Source organism: Nelusetta ayraudi, unplaced genomic scaffold, assembly GCF_046127955.1.
Source record: "Nelusetta ayraudi isolate G7.1 ecotype Tasmania unplaced genomic scaffold, CSIRO-AGI_Nayr_v1 ptg000026l, whole genome shotgun sequence".
In the NCBI taxonomy this organism is placed as follows: domain Eukaryota; kingdom Metazoa; phylum Chordata; class Actinopteri; order Tetraodontiformes; family Monacanthidae; genus Nelusetta; species Nelusetta ayraudi.
The window spans coordinates 1,613,781-1,638,215 of NW_027466076.1; the positions used below are offsets into that span (position 1 = coordinate 1,613,781).

General features: G+C 52.9%; 3 protein-coding genes across 8 annotated transcripts; all 3 read left to right on the top strand.

Annotated features, from left to right (window-relative positions):
- The first annotated feature begins 1,918 nt into the window (after window positions 1-1,918).
- Window positions 1,919-12,165, top strand: LOC142890061 (actin nucleation-promoting factor WASL-like). The gene is made up of 10 exons (XM_076028824.1): window positions 1,919-2,627; window positions 5,704-5,838; window positions 5,921-6,007; window positions 6,104-6,200; window positions 7,968-8,157; window positions 8,237-8,279; window positions 8,773-8,926; window positions 9,718-10,337; window positions 10,430-10,538; window positions 11,088-12,165. The coding sequence occupies exons 1-10, from the start codon at window positions 2,520-2,522 to the stop codon at window positions 11,147-11,149; spliced, it is 1,605 nt and encodes a 534-aa protein (XP_075884939.1). The 5' UTR covers window positions 1,919-2,519; the 3' UTR covers window positions 11,150-12,165.
- Window positions 12,166-12,673: 508 nt separating this feature from the next.
- Window positions 12,674-15,429, top strand: ftsj1 (FtsJ RNA 2'-O-methyltransferase 1). Of its 2 annotated transcripts, none has more exons than XM_076028825.1 (11): window positions 12,674-12,775; window positions 13,219-13,344; window positions 13,453-13,522; window positions 13,689-13,809; window positions 13,895-13,973; window positions 14,045-14,097; window positions 14,210-14,263; window positions 14,381-14,483; window positions 14,700-14,783; window positions 14,884-14,987; window positions 15,165-15,429. In XM_076028825.1, the coding sequence occupies exons 2-11, from the start codon at window positions 13,224-13,226 to the stop codon at window positions 15,297-15,299; spliced, it is 924 nt and encodes a 307-aa protein (XP_075884940.1). In that variant the 5' UTR covers window positions 12,674-12,775; window positions 13,219-13,223; the 3' UTR covers window positions 15,300-15,429. The 2 variants fall into 2 exon arrangements, with proteins under 2 accessions (XP_075884940.1, XP_075884941.1); XM_076028826.1 differs by having other exon boundaries at window positions 12,721-12,775; window positions 13,216-13,344.
- A 509-nt stretch (window positions 15,430-15,938) lies between these two features.
- Window positions 15,939-24,119, top strand: LOC142890063 (bromodomain-containing protein 1-like). Of its 5 annotated transcripts, none has more exons than XM_076028828.1 (11): window positions 15,939-16,387; window positions 17,592-19,009; window positions 19,097-19,253; window positions 19,382-19,510; window positions 19,625-19,753; window positions 20,155-20,464; window positions 21,102-21,788; window positions 22,262-22,391; window positions 22,469-22,587; window positions 22,672-22,853; window positions 22,957-24,119. In XM_076028828.1, the coding sequence occupies exons 2-11, from the start codon at window positions 17,610-17,612 to the stop codon at window positions 22,981-22,983; spliced, it is 3,270 nt and encodes a 1,089-aa protein (XP_075884943.1). In that variant the 5' UTR covers window positions 15,939-16,387; window positions 17,592-17,609; the 3' UTR covers window positions 22,984-24,119. The 5 variants fall into 5 exon arrangements, with proteins under 5 accessions (XP_075884943.1, XP_075884946.1, XP_075884942.1 ...); XM_076028827.1 differs by having other exon boundaries at window positions 15,940-16,387; window positions 19,379-19,510; XM_076028829.1 differs by having other exon boundaries at window positions 15,941-16,387; window positions 19,379-19,510; window positions 22,672-22,829.
- The last annotated feature ends 316 nt before the right edge of the window (window positions 24,120-24,435 follow it).

Sequence of the window (24,435 nt, forward strand, 5' to 3'; positions counted from 1 at the left end):
GGCTCTCTTTTGACTGTCTGTCTGTACAGGTCTGTCCCACGCCGCGAGGTTCCTGCACCAGGTCCAGATCCAGGTCGCCACCCGGCGGCCCGCCTTCACCGCCCGCGGTCTGCTCCCGGCGCAACCGCTGTTAGCCAGCCAGTGCTAATCCTCGCAAATAAACTCTCTTTCCTTACCCACCTTGTGTTGCACTTGGATCCTTATCTGACACGTTACAGACACAACAGCATAAACAACAGCGTGACGTCACCCTGGGAATATAAAACTCTTTTCCTGGAATTTCTTTGGTCTTTATAAAATATTTTTAGGAAGATTAAAAGTCCATGGCTTTAAAATGTAAAATAGAAAGATTTATCATGAACCATGTTTCAGGTCAGAGGTCGTCCTATCAACCTTTATTTTTTGTATTGTGGTCTGTGAGGACTGGTATCCAGTTCTTATAATACAACCAGCCAACTGTCCAGACTCGGTGTTAAATACCAACCAACCACGCCAGCTTGTAAAAGAGATTTATATCTCTTTTCCCTGGTTAAAAAAGGTCAAATAAATAAATAGAAAAGCAGAGAGCAAAACTGCCTCAAGTCAGGGCCAGACTGTGTGTGCAGCCGTTGAACCTGGTGTGTATGATCCAGGCTGGAGACACAGGAAACACCCCAGACAGGCTGCAGGACTCCCATCACGCACCAGGTGACAGTGAGGCAGCCAGTCTGAGGGACTCTGGGAAGGAAGGAGACCGAGGGAGGGAGAAGAGCAGCAGCATCAGACCTGAGAAGATTCACTGAGGGACAGTTATAGCAAACAGTCAGACAATCACACAGGTGCAGCAGCAGCTTCATCTAATCACCTGAAAGAGTTTGGATGCTTTTAGCTTCAGGTTGTGGACACCAAATAATGTTCACACTGTCAAAGTAATGTTCTCTTCTCCAACATTTTCTCTGCTTCAGTAGTTGATGGCAAGAGCTTCTACAGCTGCATAAGATGAATCTGGAGAGGAGATGTGAGCGTGTGACTGAAGGAACCAATAAAACAGGAAGTCAAACCCTCCTGAACACATCACTCCAGTCCATGGCTGCAAAAACCAAGATTGAATTTTATTATTTTTCCAGCAGATTTCAGTGGCTTTCTCTCCAATCTAGTTGACCGCAACAGCACCAGCAGGTGATATTCTGCCAACTAACTTTTCACTTCGAACTCTGAGCTAAACAGTTTTGATTGAAAACAGCAGCTCCGAAAATCTCAAACACTTCAGTGGACATATACTGACCCCTGCTGTATGAACAGGTGCATGTCTTCTAGAACGTCCTGCGATGATGACATAAGTTCAACAACACACGTTTTTTTACTTCCAGAGGAGAACCAAGTAGAGCCAAAGCAGCGGGTGAGGAGAAAAACACTCAAGTGTGAAAAATGATTTGATAAAGTTAAATATTAAGTGTTATTTGAAAGAACATTGATTGTCCTGGTACATGTTGCCTTTTGGTTCGCAGCTTCTTCTCTCCCGCCAGCTCAGCCGTAAAATAATAATAATAATAATAATAATAATAATAATAATAATAATAATAATAATAAACACAGTTGAACAGTCGTAAAAAAAAAATCGTAAACGTTGTAATAGAGAGGCATTTATACACATAAACATAATTTAGCATCAATACAAATACAAAAAGATCAAAATCACACATTTCGTACAAGAGTACACACACACACACACACACACACACACACACACACACACACACACACACACACACACACACACACCAATTTTAACGATGTTTTGTTATTTTTTATTTTATTTTATTGTTTCCGCTTTGCTTTATTTTGAAATCTATTTTGAAACGGGACATCACAACAAGCCCCCCTCCCGTTTTCCTACCCCTCCCCTCTTCTCCCCCCAAGCTCCCATGTCGGACTGAACCATTTTTATTTTCCCAGTTGCGTCGCCGTTTAGCCGCCCTGTGGCAGAAATACACGCCGCTGGAGCTGCGGTGGTTTCTGACTCGGTGGTTCTGGACTCGAGGTCCGGATCTCCCTGCGGTGGTTGCGGTCCTGCTGCAGCCACACTGCGGTGACAGCCTGGGCTCGGTGCGGTCCTCCCCGGTTCTCCCCCGCTCCCGGTGGTCTCTTCCGGCCCGCTGCCATATTGCTCTGCTGCTCTCCGCTGCGGCTCCCTGTCCTCCTCCTCCTCCTCCTCCTCCTCCTCCTCCTTCTTCTTCTCCTTCCTCCTCCTGCCGGAGTTTCCTTTAGAGTTGCGGTCGTGCTCTGCTTCCAGCTCCGGGACCAGACCAGACCAAACCAGACCCCCACCCAGCAGCACCCGGAGGACCGTCGGTTCTTCCCCCACCCAGCGGGCCGGAGCCAGTCGGTCCGGGAAGACGCCCGCCGCCCTGCGCCCTCTAACCGGGAGACTGGCCGAGATGATCCGGGTGCAGGCCCTGGCGGCCGAAGCCCGCCTGCATTCCCGCTGATCGGGTGAAACCGCGTCGTTTGGGGCTTCACCGCGACACCAGGACCCGAACATGAACAACAACCAGCCGCCTCCCCGGAGGTCCGTCAACGTGGGCTCCATTCTGCTGACCCCACAGGAAAACGACTGTCTGTTCGGCTACCTGGGCAGGAAATGCGCCGTAAGTTGGTTGAGCTTCTGCAGGTGGAGTCCGACCTCCCCTCAGAATCTCCTCACCTCACCTCCACCCTAGCACCATCTCAGCATCACCTCAGCATCACCTCTGCACCACCTCAACATCACCTCAACATCACCTCAGAACCTCCTCACCTCAACATCACTTCACCTCAGAACCTCCTCACCTCACCTTCACCTTAGCTGCACCTCAGCACAGGTGCATCCGACTCACTGTCACTCCTGTAAAAAGGATCTGGTCCAGTGACCTACTGATCACTGGAGCTTTGATCTGAAGGTGCCATCTGTGACGCAGGTGCAGAGCCGTTTCAGTTTGTTTATTTATTTATTTATTTAAATGCAGAGTCTTCTTCTGGTAGATGGAGCTGGAGGTAGAGGAGGAGGGGGTGAAGTTTGAGGTGGAGGAGGCTGAGCTGGACCTGGAGGAGGACGTGGACCCGCAGATGGGTGAAGTTGTTTGGTGTTGGCTAAACATCGTTGCTAACACTAGCCATGCTGTTTGTGGGTGAATAATTGTGCTAGGCTACTAAGCTGTATTGCTAACACTGCCACATGGTGGTGGTTGTGGTTGTGGTGGTGCTGGCCGTCCTTGTCCTCTTACCTCTGAACCAGCAGGTGTCTGAGCTGTCATGAGAAAAAGGAAATCGGTCGAATCCAGAACTTGAAAAAACACCTCAAAATGTTTTGCCATCTGTTAATATGGAGGGGGCGGAACTGATGTAGCTGTACTGCAGCCAGCCACTATGGGGAGATTAAACTGCTCTGTTTATTCACACTGTGGCGATGCAGCAGATCACAACTTCCTCCTCCAAACCTTCAAATTTTTTCACCCCAAGTCTCTGAGTCTCCTGTTGGACCGAGGCCAGACTCTTGGTTCCTGGCCGGCCAGTTCTGTCGGGTCCATCAGTTCCTCTGGACTTGGCGGTGGACGGAAGCCTCCCTGTGGTCCAGGCTGGTTTCACAGCCAAGTCTGGAAAGTCTGCATGGTATTGATGGAGACACTTTGGATGAAGCACATGTGCCTGGTTCCTCTTCACTCAGACCAGGCCGCAGACATGCTGGACCAGACCAGACCAGACCAGACCAGAGCAGACCAGGCTGCTTCCTGTGGGAAGTTCTTGGAGCTCAGCCAAGGCTGCCACAGGCTCCATTTCCCTGACTGCAGTACTGTTTGATGCGAGACCTCAGCTGAGCTGCAAGTGGCACTCTAGTCACACCTGCACGTTCACCCTTTACTGGCAATGAGCTTCAGACATGTGTCCAGGCTGTGGTGGTGGTGGCTGTGGTGGTGGCAGCTTCATCAGAGCCTGGAGCTGCTGCTCCTGTTCCTGTTCCTGCTGCTCCTGCTTCCTCGTGCTTCTGAAGGAAGACACCTGATTGGCTAGTGAGCCAATCACAGGTGAAGGAGGTTGAGCCCCCTCAGGTTGGACCTGCTGTGAAGAAAACAACACCATGAGGGCCGTCGGCCTCCTGCTGCTGCGCTGCTAATTATCTAATCCGGCTTTGAGGAGAAGCCCTGGAGCTGCTGCTGCTGCTGGATTATCTCCAGCAGATGACCTCCGGCCTCCAGGGGGCCCCAATCAGGTCTGGCTCGCTGACTGTTGGACAGCAGCAGCTCAGTGTTTCGACCGGACCTGAATTAGGCCAGGTAGACCCACAGGAGGCGGGGCTAATGGGTGATGGGCCGCTCTGATTGGACGGTTGCTGCTGCCTTGAACTTGTGTGTTGTCTGCTGGTTCGTTGACTTCGGTTTACCAAGCTGTCGATCTTTGAACTCTGGCTTTGCTACACCGAGCTGCGATTTCTAGGCTGAAAGTGTTTCCTGTTTCTGCTCCTACCTGGTAATCAGGAAACAGGAAATAGCGATCCAGCGGACTACTTCCTGTATCTTCCCCAGCGCCATCTGCTGGTCACACTGAAACTTCTGGGATGGTGAGGTGCGGCCGCAGTGTCCAGCGAGCGGCATTCAACAAAAGAGCGTTTTGTGTTGCGGACAAACAATGAAGTGACCCGACAGGTCACATGACCTCACGTCCTGCCCGTCATGTGACCACAACCAGAATGAGAAGAAACATTGTTGTCAGTCTAGACGTGAGTCACGGTGGCTGTGTGTGTTGGACCTGGAGCTTCTGCAGGACTACCTTCTCAGTTTGGACCACCTCCAGTCCGGTCACAGCTGATTGGTTGGTCGGTCAGTTGAAGTGTTCACTGACTTCGCCTAGATGTCTCAGTTCACTGCTGCGTCATCACAGGTCCAACAAGCATCAACAATATTGAGTTGCCAGTCAGCTGCCTTTGGACCCCACCACCGGTCGGGTAAAAGTTGATTCATGTAAAAACTTCTTAACTTTCTGGGAGGAGAGGGCAGCTGGCCTCAGGGTCTGTATTGTGCAGTTTTATTGATGTAACAACAGTAATTCTTGTCCATGTCCATGATGAATCAATGGTGAACCTTTTGTCTTTGTCTTAGCTTTGTGTGTTTGTAATGTTGGAATCAACTGATCAGTAGCTTTCACATTTAAAAATCACACAAACCGTTTTGATGACATCATTTGCCTCATTATTGTTAACACACTGTGACCTGTATCAATTTTCGAGTTAAGAATTGTTTGAATCAACACAATTTTTTTTTTGTTGACAAAATCAAGAATCGAAATCGAATTGAATTGAATCGTGACCTTGGGAATTAGAATCGAATTGACTTGAATTGTGACCCCAAGACACAAATTGAATTGAATTGAATTGAATTGAATTGAATTGAATTGAATTGTGACCGAAGAGTTGAATCAAATTGTGACCGTAAGAATGAGAATCTAATCTAATCGAATTGTTACCTCAAGACCTGAATTGAATCGTGACCTCAAGAATTGAATTGGATTATGATCTCAAGAATTTAATCAGATTTTGAATTGATTCCAATAGAATTATGAGACCCAAAGACTCACGTGACAGAACATACCGAAGGTTTGCAGAGTTGGAAAAGATGAATTAAGTGATGCTGCGTGATGTTGTAGCGTGTCCTCACCTCACCATGACCTCACCCCCATGACCTCTGCCCCCAGACACTGTGCTCGGCTGTGGTCCAGGTGTATGGAGCTGACCGGAGCTCCAGCTGGGTGAAGAGGTGCTGTGGGGTGGCCTGCCTGGTCAAGGACAACCCCCAGAGGTCCTACTTCATCCGGGTCTTCGACATCAAGGTGAGCCGCCACTGCCGCCGCCACTCTTCTCCACGCTGACCCCGCCCCCTCTCCTCATGCTGTGGCTCTGGGTCTTCTGCAGGAGGGCAGGACCATGTTCCAGCAGGAGCTCTACCATAACTTCTCCATCAGCAGCTCCAGGTCCTACTTTATCTCCTTTGCCGGAGACGTAAGTGTTCAGCTCGTCCATCTCGTGGTCGATGAAGATGTCATCAGCAGGTGATTCACCCCTCTATGTCCTCCTTCTCATCCTACTCCTCCTCAGACCTGCCAGGTCGGCCTCAACTTCGCCAGTGAGGAGGAGGCCAGGAGGTTCAGGGCCGCCATCAGCGACCTGCTCAACCGACGGCAGCGCAAAACAGGTGAGAAGGTTCCTCCTCCAACGCACCTTCCTCATTTTTTACTCATCCTCCTCATCTCTTGCTCCACTCCCGACTGGTCCCACTCTGTTCTTGGATCTGAGTCCAGTTGGCAGCACACAACGTGGGTCAAATCAAGACCCTCCTCTAGTACTCCGTCCCGGAACTCAGCCCTATGTGATGTCACAAAAGGCATGACACGTCTCCCTGGGTCAGTAGCCACACCTCCAGGCCAGGTGTTGGTTTCTTGGACTTGTGGAAGGACTTTGAGATAAATTGGAGTGGGAAGCTGATCTTTGGAGGCTGAGGACATTAGATCTGCTCTCCTGGCTCCTCGATTTTCCTCTCTGTCTGGTTCTTCTGCTCCTCTCTGGACTTCCTGTCACAGCTTCAATTCAGACCAGCTTTCTTCTTCTCCTTCTTCTTATTCATCTTCTTCTCCTCGCTGGGAGAATTCCTGAACTGGCTTCCTTCTGGTTTGGCCAGAAAGTTCTTCTTCTCCTCCTCCTCCTGGCTCTTCTCTATGAAGCTCCTCTACTTCCTGGATTACCTGTAGCTCCTCCCACTCACCGTGTCCTTGTCCTGTTTTGTCTTTTGCAGACAAGAGAAGTGACGGCAGCAACGGTAGGTTTGATCTTCTGAGTCCAGAATTTTTATTATCAGTATTATTATTATTATTATTATTATTATTATTATTATTATTATTGGTCAAAAGCCGCAGTGATGCTCTGGCTCCACCTCCAGAATTGAGACTCTCCATCAGGCCAGCCGGTGTCCCCCAGCTCCCTCTGGTGGCTGGCTGCAGTGCAGCTCATGAGCCCCGCACCCCATGTCCAACCTCCGGTAGATGACGATGGTTTCTGACTGAAGCTGATTCAGGTGTTTGCGGCGGTTGTTGTGGTTTTCTGTTGAGGTTCAGAGAAGGAAGGAGGGATGGAAAGAGGGAGGCGGGACAGTCTGACTCCACCCGCTCTTCCCCCTCCACCCAGTCATGTGACCGCGGTGCTGATCGCCGGCCGCCTGCTCGGCAGGAATTCCATCTGCTCCTTCTGGACGACGACACCGTCGTCACGATGGTGGGCCGTGCCTCCAATCCACCTGCAGAAACTCGGCTGGTCAGGCTTGTACTGAACTCCGCCTGCCCTCTAGTGGCCAACCGGCGGTACTGTGGCAGGAAACTGCAGCCAGTTGCTGTCTGAATGCAGCCAATCCAGCGCTTGTTTGCTGAGGATCCATCCGGCAGGTCAGAGTGGAGCTGAGTGGGGGAGGCGCGGTGGGAGTGAGGTGGGTGGGGTTGAGTGGGGGACCCCCTCCCCGAGGATTTGGACTGAGATTAGTGGATTAGGGATGGGGAGATTAGGAGGAAGTGGAGAAGTGGCTGGTCGTCTAAACGTGTGTCACAGTAACATTCACAGTTGAGGACTTTTGGTCGCTGGAAGATGATTGGACGAACCTCCTGTCTGCCCATCCCACTGGTCCACCTCCACCAGTGGAACCAGCTAGCTGCTTACAGCTGTGGACTTCCTGGTGGGTGGGCAGAGTCTGACCGCAAGCATGCCTCTTGCGCTCCCACCCCCACGCTGAGCTCGAGTCTTCTTCTGTGGTGTCTTAAGGCCGGCCTCCACCAATCACATCAGCCAGCGCTGCTGCAGTGGAGCTTCACCGCAGTTCAGTGAGCGTCCTCGTGGTGACTGGATCGTCTGGAGTGCTAGTGGGCTGACTCTGTGTGTGTGTGTGTGTGTGTGTGTGTGTGTGTGTGTGTGTGCGCAGGCCCAGCCCTCCACATGGCCACGGTGGACATCAAGAACCCGGAGATCAACAACGTTCTTCGGCTCCACAGCTCCCCCAACCCGCCGCCGTACCACCTCAACAACGTCCTGGGCCGCCGGGACAAGAAGACCAAGCAGGGCAAGAAGAAGAAGCTGACCAAGGCCGACATCGGCACGCCCAGCAACTTCCAGTGAGTCCCACCCTCTCCCCGACCCTCCCAGCACTCCCATTGGCCAGCGTTCTCACTGTGTTTCTTCTGCCCCCTGCAGGCACATCGGTCACGTGGGCTGGGATCCAAACACTGGCTTTGATGTGAGGACACACACACACACACACTCACACACACACACACAGAGGACAATAGTGAGTTGTGTTGTTGACACAAACGTCCCTTTTTCTGTTGCCGCCGCTCGACATGATTCAGAATTCAGTCATCAGAGCTGCACAAAAAACACTAGATGGAATAATAACAAATAGAATAAATTATTGAATTATTGTTTTTATTGTTGTTGTTATCATAAGACATCTAAAACTGTTCGTTATGAAGCTGTTTTGTGTTTATCTTAGTGTTTGACCTTCATTGTTTTAATTATGCACTCGTTGTTTTTTTTCATTTCCTGTTGTTGCCATATAAGTAAATTAAGTAACAACTATTAATTGCGCAGCTGTGCTTGATGGGAACATCTCAGGAAACATCCACATCATTCAAAGTCAAAAGTCTCGTCCCTTGGGAGAACTTGACGCGACTTGATTTTTGCAGTGTTGATTTTCTCATGAAGAAGGACTTTGTCTCCTTCTGCTGCAGCTGAACAACCTGGACCCGGAGCTGAAGAACCTCTTCGACATGTGCGGCATCTCAGAGGCCCAGCTGAAGGACCGCGAGACGTCCAAGGTCATCTACGACTTCATTGAGAAGAAGGGAGGAGTGGAGGCTGTGAAGAACGAGCTGAGGAGGCAGGGTGAGAACGCCGCAAGAGACAATAGCCAATTCATATTGTAACAGTCGGTTGGACTGTGTTCTCTCGTGTTGTGTTCTGCTCTTGGTTTATTTGATGTTGATGGTGTTGGGGAACTTTGTGCAGTGAAGGCGTGTGATTGGCTGAGGTCAGGTTTGTGTGTGTGTGTGTGTGTGTGTGAGAGTGCGGAACTGAGAGAGAGTGCTGAGACGCGCAAAGAAATGTCTTGACGTTTCCGTGCCTCCCGCGTGTCGGAAGGTGATGTTACAATATGCTCACTGCCACCAAGTGGTCAGGGGGGTGAATTGCAACCTGTCAAAATGACGGCCTTCAGATTTTTCTGTCACTATAAAAAAAAATAATAATAACGATCAATGACGAAAAATATTCGGTTAACGCGACCTCTGAGGTGCAGGTGCTGACTCCGAGTCGGATGAATTGATTAACTCTGATTAATCATGTCATTGATACCAGTTCGCAGCATCACCACCTACCTGCAAGTAGAGGTAGCGTTGGTTTGACTGGAGACATCCAGCTATGTCATTCACCTCCATCACCACCAGGGGGAGTCTCCTCTGGTAGCAGTCACCCTGAACCTGTTGGTCAGGATTTGATTCAAAATGACCTTTTACACCTGGTGGTGATGATGATGATGATGACGACGATGATGTGTAATGTTGATGGTGATGGGTGATGATGATGATGATGTGATTGCGATGGTGATGATGATGATGATGATGATGATGTGATTGCGATGGTTGTGATGATGATGATGATGGTTGTTCTCCCTGCAGCACCTCCACCACCTCCTTGCCGTGGCGGAGCTCCTCCTCCTCCCCCTCCTCCCCTCCACTGCTCTGCTCCACCCCCTCCCCCACCGCCGTCCAGGGGTGGGAGAGGAGCCCCTCCTCCCCCTCCCCCTCCTCCGTCCAGGGCCCCCTCCTCAGCTCCTCCTCCGCCGCCGCCCTCCAGACCTGGGACTCTCGGAGCTCCGCCTCCCCCTCCACCACCTCCAACCAGGGGCCACCAGCCGCCTCCCCCTCCGCCCCCCCACCACCACCACCAGCCTCCCCCTCCCCCTCCCTCCTCCCTTCACTCGACCGTTACTGTCACCCAAGCCCCGGCCCCTCCACCTCCTCCCCCATCAGCTCCTCAGTCCTCCACCCCTGCTCCGACTCCTCCCCCTCCTCCCCCGCCGCCGCCCCCGCCCCCTCCTGAGCTGGATGGTGGAGGTGGAGGCGGAGACTCTCCTCATTCACCGAGCCCTGGTGGGAAGTCGGCACTGTTGGAGCAGATCAGAGGAGGAGCCCAGCTGAAGAAGGTGGAGCAGAACCACAGGGCGCCTGCCTCAGGGGTGGGGGTGGGCCGGGACGCGCTGCTGGACCAGATCCGACAGGGGATCCAGCTCAAGACTGTAAGACTTGTAGTTGTTTTATGTTGTTGTTTTTGTGTTGAGGACGTCTCCACCAGGATCGGCTGGTCTCAACACCTGCTGTGTGTCTCCAGGTGTCGGACCATCCAGAGTCCGGACCGCCAACACCTGCTCCGACCGCCGGCATCGTCGGCGCTCTGATGGAGGTGATGCAGAAGAGGAGCAAAGCCATCCATTCCTCAGGTGACCACCGCCAACATCTCAGTATCCAGCTGGAGAGTCTTCAAATGCTGAAGAGCAGAAATCAGAAAATATCTGATAGAAAGACAGCAAGTCACAGCAGGAGGAGTTAGACTTGTGGGTTTGATCCCGGGCCGGGTCATACCGAAGAAATGGTACCCAGTGCCTCCTTGTTTGCCACTCACTATTTGGGGTTTGACTTGTGGGGGTTAGATCGCTCAATGATTCCCAGAGGCGGCACCGCTGCTGCCCACCTTTCCTTCAGGGGATGAGTCAAATGCGGAGGACGGATTTCGCATCCTCAGTGATGTGACAATCAGTGGAAACTTAAATATCTGAAGTCAGTTCAACCTCAGACCAACTTCAGTTCAACTTCAGTTAGTTCAACCTCAGATCAACGTCAGTTAGACTAACCTCGGAATAACCTCAATTTGTTCGACCTGGTTCTGGATGTTTTCTGGGAGTTTTTTTTGTGGTGATGGTTCACTTCCTGTTTTTAGAATTTTTAACTTGTTAAAGTTCAGCTTTTTAACAGATGTGCTGTTTTTCCAGATGAAGACGAGGACGATGAGGACGAGGAGGACTTTGAAGACGACGACGAGTGGGACGACTAGACCGTCTGTCCTCCAGACTGAACTCTGACACTAAAATCTTCCAGCGTCTGAACTTCTGTTGTAAATATTGTATGAACTGGCTCTTTATTTATGTTTGGCCTTCTTCCTCCTCCTGGTCTGATTAGCCTGTGCAATACCTCGTCCGTTCACCTGTAACGCTAGACTTCACCGTGCAGAGACCCTGCAGGAGAAGCAGCCTGGTCCCAGGACCTGATCTCAGGTTCTGGTCTCAGGCTCTGGAACCAGACCAGTCTCAGGACCTAGCCCCGGGACATGGTCCCAGAACCTGGTCTCAGTATCTGGCCTCAGGTGTGGGCAGGGAGGCAGACCTGCAGGACCTTCTCTAGGCGTCAATCCCGGTTTCTTTTGGTACCTCTGAGTTCCCTGATGTGTTGTAGTTTAGTTGTGTTTTTAATCTCATGAATCCTTTGACCAAAAAGCAGCGTCTCACTCCCTCGCTTCATTTTTCTTTTTTTTAAAGAGAGAAATAAAAAAGCCAGTTATTTGCACAATTTCCATAATGGTTCTTTTTATTTTTTCAGTGCATTTTTGCCTGGTGAGCATTTCTTCACGTCTGGAACTGTGCAGCTGAAGTTCCATCCAGACATTCATGACTGTTTTTTTATTTTTATTTTTAATTTCTTTATTCCAACAAGACTTGTTTTTCGGGGGGGCGGGGAATCGTGCTTCTCAGACTAACGCATGTCATCACCACAGCTTTGACTTTCCGTCCGTCCATCAGTTCATGAACTGCCCCTTTATGCAATGTGACTGAAAATTCCTCCTAAGGAAGAATAATTTAAAGTAAAAATAAGCAAATAATAATAATCAAGCTGGCATTTGCAAGCAGCTCGTGGTTTGGCTTCTGCTGTGCTTCTCTGAGTGGTGTGGGCGTGGCCACTGTCCAGCTCCGACCAACCAGAATCAACGCTGCATCCCATCCTGACAGAGATCCTGTGATTGGTCGCAGGACCGCACTAAACTGTATTCTGAAATAAATGTCGCTATTTACAGAGTTTCTGTCTCCTGGTCATTGACCGCTCAGCTAGTTTTTATCGAAGGGCTCCACCTGGTGGCAAATTTCTAACATCTGTGCTCTGGTTCCTCACCACTAATGATTCACATTAGAACCTCATTCTACTCTTACTTTCGCTTCTAAAATAATCAGATGATATGATGATGAGATCCGATAGCTACTTGAAATGTTCCGTCCTACCTCAAACTAAAGAGGACCTTTAAACTTTAAAACGAGGAAGAAAATTCACCCACGCAGAGAATTTAGTTGTCAGTAATTTAACTGATGTGCATTGTGCAAAAATGGAATTGAAACCCAGGAGCATTATTTTTTAATCTATAACAATATTAATCATAATCTTAATCATAATAAGTCTAGTATTATATTGTAAGGGCTCAAATTTGGATTTTAATTGTAAAAATAAATGTACACATGAAAGCGATATTGAATGTTTCTGCAGCTACACAACAAAACTGAATAACGTCAGAAAATTTAGACACACGATGTAGCTGAAATCTCGTTTGGACACGTTCGTTCAGGCGCGCTGTGAACACCTCCCGGAAGAGGAGGGGTCCTTAACACGAAAACACCGGAACGGCACACACGGCACGGTACGTCTCGCTGGATTGAAACAAAATGTGCGGATAAATGTGCAGATAAATGTTTCGTAAAGTGTTAATAGTATAGTATCGGTAGTATCGGAGTCGAAGGCTCCAGAAAGTCCACAGAATACAGGCCACTTCCGGTTCCGTTAGATCGAGTCTTTAGTTGCAATGATGTGTCTAAGTGGTTTGTGAAATGAACAGCTGAACCTGCATGAAACAACAACAACAACAACAACAACAACAACAACAGTCATGATTAAGAAGAAGTTATAAAACATTCATAACGCTATAAAAAGTCGATAATAAAACTGAACAACCAAAGTTTAAAAATTGTTGAGACAATTGTGTGTGTGTGTGTGTGTGTGTGTGTGCGTGTGTGTGTGTGTGTGTGCGTGTGTGTGTGTGTGTGCGCGTGTGCGTGTGTGTGTGCGCGCGCGCGCGCCCAGCAGTCAGGATGGGCCGCTCCTCCAAAGACAAGCGGGACATCTACTATCGGCTGGCCAAGGAGGAGGGCTGGAGGGCCCGCAGCGCTTTCAAGCTACTACAGCTCGACCAGGAGTTCAACCTGTTCGCAGGTGACCGCAGCTGCTCAGCCACGCCCCCCACCCATGGCCTCCTATTGGCTCCCTCTCTCTCTCTGCCGTGCCTGTTTAATGAGTTTTTCCTCTCTGCCACTGTACCAGGAGTGAGCAGAGCGGTGGACCTGTGCGCTGCTCCCGGCAGCTGGAGTCAGGTGCTCAGTCGCAAACTCAGGTGAGCTGCTCCTCCTCCACCTTCTCCTCCTGTTCCTCATCATCATGCTGCACCTACTCCTTCGTTGTCACGAACACGTGTTCACCTGCACAGCTAAACCTGATGACGTCACACCTGTCGACCACGTGCTTCGCTTCACGTCTGTTTGCTTTTGTTGTGATCCGAGGGGGCGGAGCGATGAGGAGAAAGGGGCTGAGCCGGGCGAGGAGGTGAAGATCGTGGCAGTGGACCTGCAGGCCATGGCTCCTCTGCCGGGCGTCACTCAGATCCAGGGAGACATCACCAAGGTGGCCGGCTGACACGTTTGCCCTCCTGAAAGACACGTGTTATGTGACACGTCATGTGACTCTGCCCTGGTCTTCTTCCCGCCAGGTGTCCACCGCTGAGGAGATCATCCGCCACTTCCAAGGACAGCCGGCCGACCTGGTGGTTTGTGACGGCGCTCCGGACGGTGAGACATCACCTCCTGTTAGCGCTCGGTCTGTTTGCAGCAATGTCACTTCCTGTTTCCTGCCTCAACAGTCACCGGGCTGCACGACGTGGACGAGTACATTCAGGCTCAGCTACTATTGGCTGTGAGTACGCAGTGCGTGCGTGCGTGCGTGCATGTGCGTGCGTGCGTGTGTGTGTGTGTGTGTGTGCGTGCGTGTGTGAGGGTCGTCCTACTGACGGCTGCTTCTCTCTCAGGCTCTGAACATCACGACTCACGTCCTGAAGCCTGGAGGAACCTTTGTGGCCAAGGTGAGTCACACCTGACTTGTGGCTCACTGAAAAGATGAAGAGTTGGGATGTTGAGGTGTGGTCGCTGAAATTTGAGTCACTGGGTTTTAATTTTTGCGTTGTGTCTGTGTGTGTCAGATCTTCCGAGGTAAAGACGTCACTCTGCTGTATTCTCAGCTGAAGATCTTCTTCTCTGGAGTCACCTGCGCCAAACCACGCAGCAGCCGCAACTCCAGCATCGGTCAGTCCTCTGTGTGTGTGTGTGTGTGTGTAAGAGAGAGAGAGTGTGTCGTTACAGCAACCATCATCTGTGTTTGTGTGTAAGAGAGAATGAGTGTTGCTACGGCAACCATCACCTCCATGATTAACACATCGAACGGGAGGTCGCTGTGCAATTATCTGAAATCATTTCCTCCGGCACTTTAAAAAGTCTGTGTGTGTGTGTGTGTGTGTGCAGAAGCCTTTGTGGTGTGTCAGAACTACTCACCACCGCCAGGCTACGTCCCAACCATGTCCAACCCCCTGCTGGATCACTGCTACGGTAACGTTAGTCCTCCACCGGCTGCTGAGACCAGGCCGGTTCTGAATCCTGGTTCTGAATCCTGGTTCTGATTCCTGGTTCTGGTGGTCGTTCCTCCCAGATGTGGACTTTAACCAGCTGGAGGGGCCGAACCGGGTCATCGTTCCATTCCTGGCGTGTGGAGACCTGAGTGCCTTCGACTCCGACAGAACGTACCCCCTGCAGGTGGCGCTGCAGAGAACATTTACAGTCAAAATAATTGAAAATAATAACAAAGTAATAGTTGATAATAGAAACAGTAATTAAAAAATAACATTGTTGTTGTGTTTTTCATCTTAACTTTGTTTACCTTCAAAACCTTCAGTATCACTGATGATTTTTTTCCCTTGTTCTCCTCCTCAGCTGGAGGCCGGGAAGCAGTACGAGTACACTCCGCCCACACAGCCGCCAATACGGCCCCCCTACGAGCAGGCCTGCCACCTCCGCAAAAACAACCTGCTGTCCAGGGAGGAGGCGGAGTCACCGGAGACCAGATAGAGCCGGAGTGGGCGGAGACACTGGCCAGGAGCACCTGGTCGGCTTGACTATCTCTCTTTTAAGGTTTATGTCTGACACTTATCAGGTCATATTTTACCAATAAAGGTCTTTTTTTAAGTAAAAAAAATAATAGTATTGATTGTATTTTTCTTGGGCGCAACCCATCGTTGTGCTGCCACCTAGTGTTTAAGGCTGCTCCCTTCAGCTTCTGTTGTCCCAGAAAAGTTTTTTTCCACCTGTTGGATCTGGACCTCTTGAAAATAAAGAGTTTAGCTGACTGACACTTTCACCGCGATTAGTTTTTATACTAATGTTATCTAATGTAACAAATTCTGTACCTGCCGCCAACATTTACCTGTAAGCTTGTTTTTTGTTTGTGTGTATGTATGTGTGTTTCTAAAACGCCTTGGACTGTGTGGATACAGTAGACTTTAGCTTCACCCAGAACGCTGAGCTGAAGTCTCTGAAATCTGACCCAGTGTGTGACAAAGAGACCCAGCAGGAAGGTCACGGGTCCGAGTCCCTGCCCTGGATCTCCGTGTGTCCGCGTGCCTGGCAGGCATAAACCCCGCCCCCATCCAGCTTTGAAACCCCTCCCCCCTACACACACACACACACACACACACACGCACGCACGCATGCACACACTGCAGGGAGACAGATGGGAGGACAGGGTTTGAGCTGGTCGGGCCCAGACCTCCACACACCACACAGACCAGATCGGAGCTGCTTCCTGGTTGCCGTTGGGTGACGTGGTGACGTCACGACGCAGCGCCTCTCTCCCAACCGCATTGTTGTTGGGGGAAGGAGCTCTCGCAGCTGCTGCTGAGCTCGGCTGCTTCCAACCGCGTCTCAACGGCGTCGTCGTCGACCATCGCCCTTTCCCAGCCGGATCAGCGGAGCTCCGGCACCGGCCCGCCGCCCTGGAGACCTGCCGCCTCCCTCCACGGTTAACTCGGTTGAGTGCGAGCCGCCGGTGGCCGCCGGTGGCCGGGCGGACTGGATGTGGATTTAAGGGTCGCTTTGCTCCGCAGGCCGCGCCGCCATTGCTGCTGTTTTTCTAAGTTGATTCGGTGAAGAACGCCGCGGTAAGTTTGCGCCTCAGCCGGGTCCTCCGGTTCGAACCGACCCCCCTACCGCTGCAGTCTGGACCTTTCCGATCCGGAGAACAGCCCCGACCTATCCGAGAAAAAAAACACTCCTTGAACTCGGGGAGGTTTCTTGTTGTGTTGATCGCCATGTTTCCTCCCCCCGTGCTAGCCGGAGCGCTCGCTCTAGTGCTAGTGGGCTAACGTTAGCTCGGTTTGTGGACGAAGTGTCCTAACGCCTTTAAACCTGCGAGAATGGAGACCAACACCTGATCCGGTGACCTCGGTGCATTCTATGGAATTCCAGGAAACCTTCGAGGCCTTTTTATGCTTTCGGGACGTCGTCGCGATTTTCTAACCAAACGGTTGTAGTTTTCGGTGTAGCTCAGCCTGCATTAGCACCGACTAGCGCACCCCGCTAAGCCCAGGAACTGGGCGATTTCTGCTGAAGCTGTGAGACCGAAGGCAGCAGCTCCTGGTTCGGCTTGGAACTGTGCTGCCTGCCGCTGATCTCTGATCACCGTGCGGGTTGAAAAGAGGTGCTGTGTCTTGTCTGTCGCTACGGTCGGTCAGAATCTGAGCACTAGACCGAGGAGAACCCAAACACAGCAGCTTGTTTTCAGCCGTCAACACGGTCGGTCACAGCAGCAGCAGCAGCAGGGTTGGAATGTCACTATGGAGAAAACATGGCGACGTTTAAAAGGAAGTTTAAAGCTCCCGGTTGGACGCCGAGAGAGGGCGCAGCAGGAAACCACGGCCGGTCCAGCTGGAATTCTGAGTTTTTTCGTCAGTGATATGTTATTGCTAGGATGCTTAATTTCCAGGCGTGCTTCAGTTGAGCAAGGGCAGCTGTTAGCCAGTTAGCTTCAGTAGCTGGTCGGCTAGAGCTGATTCCTGAGTATTCGCTCTGGAGTTTGTTGACTGGTGTTGTGGTGCAGATCCTAAGACCCAGACCCTGAGATCCTGGTCCAGACTCTTGACATGCAGATGCTGACCCTGAAACCCTGGCGCTGAGATTCTGACCATGAGACTCGGGCCTGATGAGGCTTGTCAAGGACCTTCAGTTTAAGGAAGTTTCAGTGCTCCTGCAGGCAGCGGCAGGGTTTTGAGAGCGTTGCTGTGGCTTTGCCACTTCAGATCAGTTCAAGTCAACATCGCAACAACGCCACCGTCCCATCTCACGCCTCTTTGTTGTGACTCTCAGGGTCCAATTGGCTTCAGGATGAAGAAGAAGAGTCGACAGCAGCGGCCGGCGGCGCTCAAGAGGGACTCGTCCCCCATCAAGCCGTCGCCCAACCGCGAGACGCTGACGTACGCGCAGGCGCAGCGGATGGTGGAGCTGGAGGTGGACGGCCGCGTGCATCGCATCAGCATCTACGACAAGCTGGACGTGATCGCCGACGACGACCCCACGGCGCAGGAGATCCTGGAGTGCAACAGCAACAAGGAGAACCACGAGAAGCCTCAGCAGGTCCTGGTGCGCTCGGTGCGTCTCAAGAACAACCGGCAGAAGAAGAACGCAGCGCTCGTCGCATCTCAGGGCGCCGTCGGCCCGCACGGTGGCGGCAGTGGTGTTGGCGGCGGCGGCAGCGTTGGTGGCACTGGCACCGGCCTGCTGGAGCCCAAGGTCAGGACGGTGGAGTACAACCTGCCCGTGGTGCCCAGGAGGCCGGCGGCGTACTACAAGTACACAGAGAGGACGGCAGAGGAGCTTGACGAGGAGGTGGAGTACGACATGGACGAGGAGGACTACGCATGGCTGGAGCTGGTCAACGACAAGCGGCGGAGCGAGGGCGTCAGCCAGGTGTCGCACAACCTCTTCGAGTTCCTCATGGACCGCTTCGAGAAGGAGTCGCACGCCGCCACGCGGGGCCAGGGCGACACGCGGCCCCCGGTGGACGAGGATGCCGTGTGCTGCGTGTGCGCCGACGGCGACGGTGCCGACAGCAACGTCATCCTCTTCTGCGACGCGTGCAACATCGCCGTGCACCAGGAGTGCTACGGCGTGCCTTACGTGCCCGAAGGCCAGTGGCTGTGCCGCCACTGCCTGCAGTGCCCCTCGCTGCCAGCCGAGTGCGTCTTCTGCCCCAACCGGGGCGGCGCGCTGAAGAGGACGGACGACGGGCGCTGGGGCCACGTGGCGTGCGCCCTCTGGGTGCCCGAGGTGGGCTTCTCCGACACGGTCTTCATCGAGCCCATCGACGGCGTGCGCAACATCCCGCCGGCCCGCTGGCGCCTCACCTGCTACCTGTGCAAGGAGAAGGGGGCGGGCGCCTGCATCCAGTGCGACCGCCTCAACTGCTACGCCGCCTTCCACGTCAGCTGCGCCCAGAAGGCCGGCCTCTACATGAGGATGGAGCCCGTCAAGGAGTCGGGCGCCGCCACCTTCTCCGTCAAGAAGACGGCCTACTGCTGCAGCCACACGCCTGCTGGCTGCGACCGCCGCCCGCTCAACATCTACGAGGAGCCGCATCCCAAGAACGGCCACAAGAGGGCGGAGAAGAGGGGCAAGGCCCGGGCCAAGGGCTGGCACAGGAAGAAGAGCAAGAGGGCCGAGCCCGAGGCGGAGCCGCCGGAACCCGAGAGCCCCAGCGACCCCGGGCCCAGCATCACCGCCTCCAGGTAGGCTCCGCCCCCCCTGCACCCCACCCACCCGATCGCAGCCCTCCAGAGTGTTTCTCCAGCTCTCCTGTCCCCCCCCCACCCCAGCCTGGAGACCATCCTGAACCTGGTGGCCGTCCAGAGGAAGAGGCCCTTCGTGGAGCGGGTCCTCAGCTACTGGGTGCAGAAGAGACGCTCCAGGAACAACCTGCCGCTCATCCGGCGGCTGCAGGCCAGCCCCCCGACCCCCAGGGCCAATCAGGCGGTGAGCAGAGCAGAGCCACTTCCTGCCGGGAGGGCGGCGTCCCAGACCCGGCACTGACCCCCGCCCGTCCGTCTGTCTGACTGTCTGTCTGCCTGTCTGTCTGTCTGTCTGTCTGTCTGCAGCAGCAGCAGCGGGTGGAGACCAGCCAGGCTCTGAAGGAGCAGCTGAAGGAGTGGCACCGCCTCCGCCACGACCTGGAGCGAGCGCGCCTCCTGCTGGAGCTCATCAGGAAGCGGGAGAAGCTGAAGAGAGAGGAGGTAGAGTGGTCCTCCTGGAGTGCGTGAGAGAGAGTGAGATGGTGTGACTGTGTGTGAGAGTGAGAGAGAAACTGAGTGTGTGTGTTTGTGTGTGTGTGTGTGCTCCCTGGTCAGATGAAGCAGCAGCAGTCGGCGTTGGAGCTCCAGCTGACCCCCTTCAACATCCTCCTCCGAGCCGTCCTGGCTCAGCTACAGGAGAAGGACAAGTACAACATCTTCGCCCAGCCAGTCAGCAGCAAGGAGGTGGGCCTGGCACCGACACCGTCACGTGACCTCATTGCACCGTCACATGCGTAACGTGACCACGCGTATTTGTGTCCTACCGGTCACGTGACCTGGCTGGTCTTTAGAAGGACGTGTCATGTGACAGTTTGACACTAAAGTGCAGCTGTTGTCCCTGCGCACCATGTTCTCACCACTAGGTGGTGCTGTGGTAGTCACTCATGCTTGTCATGTTGCTACTCCCATTTTCTCCGTTAGGCTTGAGTTATGTATCATTGTTAATGATGCAGATCTATGTGAAGTTAATGATGACGTTAATGAGCTCTCAATGATCAACAATGGTTGGAAAAAGATTTTAGATTCTCAACCTGGGTCGGCGCCTGGCCCCCGAGCCCTGACCGTCTCTCCGTCGCGCCCTGCAGGTCCCCGACTACCTGGACCACATCAAACATCCCATGGACTTCTCCACCATGAGGAAGCGCATCGACGGCCACGCCTACCGCAGCCTGGACGACCTGGAGGCCGACTTCGACCTGGTCATCTCCAACTGCATGCACTACAACGCCAGGGACACCTTCTTCTACAAGGCGGCGCAGCGCATGCAGGACCACGGCGGTGCCGTGCTGCGGCGGGCCCGCCGCGAGGCCGCCCGGATCGGCTTCGACCTGCCCGGCGGGGTGCACCTGGCCGACGCGCCGCCGCCGCCGCCCGCCTCCTTCTGCTGGGAAGACGGTAAGTCACGTGACCAGCGTCCCTGTAGCGTCTCCTCCTTCGACCTCCTTGCGGCCCAGGTGTCCGACTCTGGCCCGTGGGCCAAATGTGGCCCGCATTATAACTGTATCTGGCCCGGAAGGCCAACACAAAATCACGACTAGAGTTGGCCCGCCAATATTATACAGCACATGTACCGCTAGTACTACAAATCCCAGAATGCTCTGCTGGTATTTTGGCGCCTCAATCAGGACAAGACATTCATTGAAAGATATTGTTATGACTTAATTGGTTTATTGTTGTTTCCAATCTCTTATTAGCCCTTGGGAAAAGGCTACTGTTGAAATTTAAATCGAAAGGCTGCAAATAAAAAATAGCCACACAATTTTTTATTGACATTTTATTTATTTTGATGAGGTTTTTTTTGTTTTGTTTTAAATCAAATTTGATTTTGCAGGCGTGCAATATGAAGTCATTTATTGTATAGTGTTAAGCTTCGCTTCCGTAGTCCTTCTTCATTGGATTCCGTAGTCCTTCTCCATATGAGAAGGTTCAATGTAATATGTGGAGGAAGATTTTGTCCAAGGATTAAATTTTGGTCCCACTGTGAGTTTGACACCCCTGTCCTAACGGCACCGTGTGTGTCCCCCCACCCCAGTGGACCGCCTGCTGAGCCCCGCCTACCGAGAGCGGACGCCGCCGGAGGAGCAGCTGACGGAGCTTCTGGAGAAGCTGGACCTGAGTGCCGCCATGAAGCACAGCCCGTCCCGCAGCAGGAGGCTGAAGCTGCTGAAGAAGACCATCCTGGAGGTCCGCAGCCAGGTGGGCCTCAGGAAGCCCCTCCCGTCACCCGAGCCCCCGCTGTCCCCCGCCACGCCGGAGCCGCCGCCGTCGCCGTCCCAGCCGGAGGAGGCGCCGACACCGTCGCCGCCCCCGCCCCCCCTCGCGCCCAGCCCCGCCCACTCTCCCGCCGAGCTCCACGCCGACGTCTCTACCTCAGTGCCCGCCGCCCCTCCCGACGACGGACACGCCCCCACCGCGCCGCTCGTCAACGGAGAGCTCCACCCCGAAGAAGACGCCGCCGCTGCTGGTGCCGCGCCTGCAGCCGCCGCCACCACCTGCAGCCGTCGAACCAACAACCTCTTCCGCAAATCCAAAAGTGCCAGCCCGCAGAAGGCCCCCCGGAGCCCCGACGGGGCGTCGCCGCCACTGGGCGCCAAGACCTTCCTGTCGGTGGTCATCCCTCGCCTGGAGACACTGCTGCTGCCCAGGAAGAGGCGGAGGAGCAGCGCCGGCGGCAAGGAGGGCGAGGGGGAGGAGTCGCCAGTCAAGCGCCTCGACACAGGTAGCGATGACGGGCCGCGGAAAAAAAAACTCATTCGATTTTGGCCAAAGTTGTTTTTTGTTTTGTTTTTTAAAGCAAATGGGTGAGTGATGTCAATCAGCTAAATCCAATGTTGGGGGCGGGGCCTTGAGTTCAATCTCAACATTAATTCTATAACGCAAGAGCACATGAATATTAATGAAGGGCCTGTTTTGTCATATAAATACATATAATTTCATAGTGTGTGTGTGTGTGTGTGTGTGTGTGTGTGTGCGCGCGCGCGTGTGTGCGTGTGCGTGTGACCATGCACAGATAGACACTCTATGATGCAATCATACTGTCTTGTATTTCTGCTTGATCAAAATGCATCAGATTGATGTTTTTCAATGTGAAATTCTTCACCCCTGAGCGGTTTCCAAGAGGAGGCGTGGTGATTTGAGGGGGCGGAGTCAGTAGTAACCCAGGCCTGACGGCTCCCCCCTGTCTCCCTGCAGGACTGACCAACGGCCTGGAGGGGGGAGCAGGGTCTCAGCGTCCCCCTGAGCCTCGCCGCCGCTGTGCCTCCGAGTCCAGCATCTCGTCCTCGTCCTCCTCTGGCAACGGTGGCGTGCTGGCCGGCGCCCAGTGAGTCTCTTGCTTTCCCGCACAGCGCCCCCACTAGGCCTGGAGAGCCGGCCCTCAACGTTGTCTGTCTGTTGCAGCGGCGCCGCGTTGCCGAGGAGCGGGAAGGGACGGCCGGCGCCGGCCCGCCGCAGCACCGTGGACGACAGAGTGAGCGGCGTGGAGAACGGCGCCCCCTGCAGGAGGAGCTCCTCCTCCGGTGAGTCAGCTGAACCAACCTTGAGGTTTTCTTCCTCTCCTTCCCGTGAGCTGACTCTGCCCGCCGCCCCTCTCCTTCCCACAGATTCTGAACCTCAGACGGCGGCCGACGACGTGTCACCACAAAGGGGCGGAGCCTCCCCGGTGGCCGCCAGCCGCTCGCAGAGCCGGAGGGCCGAGGCCGCCGCCCAGGTCCGCAGAGAGACCCTCCCCCGGCCGCTGCTCCGGCAGCAGACGCAGCTGGTGAGACCAACTGATGGTGTGAATGTGGGTTTACAGTTTTGGACATGGCAACCGCTTCGCACTGTGACCACCGGGGGCACCATAGCCCTGATGTTTCTTCTTCTTCCTCTGTGGTCTATTTTGATAGGGCGCCGTGGTTGTGATGTCATCGTAGCGTCCCGCAGCTGACTGGATGAATGAATGAATGCTGGATAAGTGGGCGGAGCCTGCGGGGTTTGACTGACAGGTGTCCACCTCTCCCCCCCTCCCAGGCCATGGCCTCCTAGACCCAGACCAGGAGGGGATCCTGCTGCTGCTGCTGCTGCTCCGGTGGACCGGCCAACTCCCATCATGCATTTCTCCCCTCCAGCCTTCTGTTTTGGTGTTTACCACTTCCTGCTAACTGGAGCTCCGCCCCCTTGTTTTGTCAACGAGCTATGCAACGACGGGGGACGGGTCGGTCGGTCGGTCGGTCGGTCGGTCGGTTTGCTGTGGGAGGAGGCTGTTGAATGTGTCAGAGTTTGACCTCTGACCTTTGCCACCAGACAAACCTGACACTAAGTGAGCCCCGCCCCTTCTTCTCCTTATCTTCCTCCTCCTCCCTCTCGCCGCCACCGCCGGTGCTGGTGCTATTTATCTCTACGGAGAGAAACAAACTTACTGTAAAACATTTTTATCTCTTTTTTTTTTTTTTTTTTTTTTTTTTTTTTTTTTTTTTTTACTGTTTTGTAAGTTATTAAGTTGTCACATTGTCATCGGCATTAATCTGTGTGTGTCTGTCTTTTGTTTTTTTTTACCTTCATGTTTTTGCTGAACTTGTTTTTCTCGGTTTGTACATATTTATATAAAGTCTATATGAAGCTCTTGGACCGTCTGAAAGGCCTGATGACGTCGTCGTCACTCACATTGAAAACCAAAAATCCCACTTGGAGTTTGTTTCTTTTTTTTCCACTTGTTTCATGTTTACAGTGAGGAAGTGGATTCATGCCAGGTGTGTGGAGGGGGCTCTGCCCCCTCCTGGTGCTGGTGAGGTGTTTTTTTTTGTTTGTTTGTTTTGTTTTGTTTTTTTCTTCCACCGATGTTTCAGTCGGACTTGCATTAGCGAGAGCGCCCAGCTGTTTTGTTTGTTTGTAGCGTGTGTAGACTTCCTGTGTGGACGTTGTGTGTAAATAGATTTGGTACTTTTAGCTCTGGGATTTAAACACATATATTAGCCAACGGGAGGAAACCGGGTCGCGGTCGGCCGGTGGGCTTTTATACAAAAAAAAAAAAAAAACACTGAGAAATTAAAATATGTTATTGAATCACGAAGTGGCTCCTGTTTGATTGGTCGACATGGCCGCTGCGTCACTTCACAGCAAAGTGAAGAACTTCTCGTGAAACAGTACAGGACAAAATAAGTTTCATTTAACTTTAGTTAAATTAAAGATGAAGTTAAAAAAAAAATCGTTAAACTTAAACCAGGGCTCTAGGAAGTTGTTGAATACGAATGACTCGGGATCGGTCATGTGACCGGAAAAAGGCGAACATTACATCGCTGCGCTTTGCTGCTATCGCCACAAGAGGGTGGTGGTGGTGTGCCGTTTTGTTTTGTTTTGCCTGGTGTGAGTCGGCGCGTTCCAAAGTC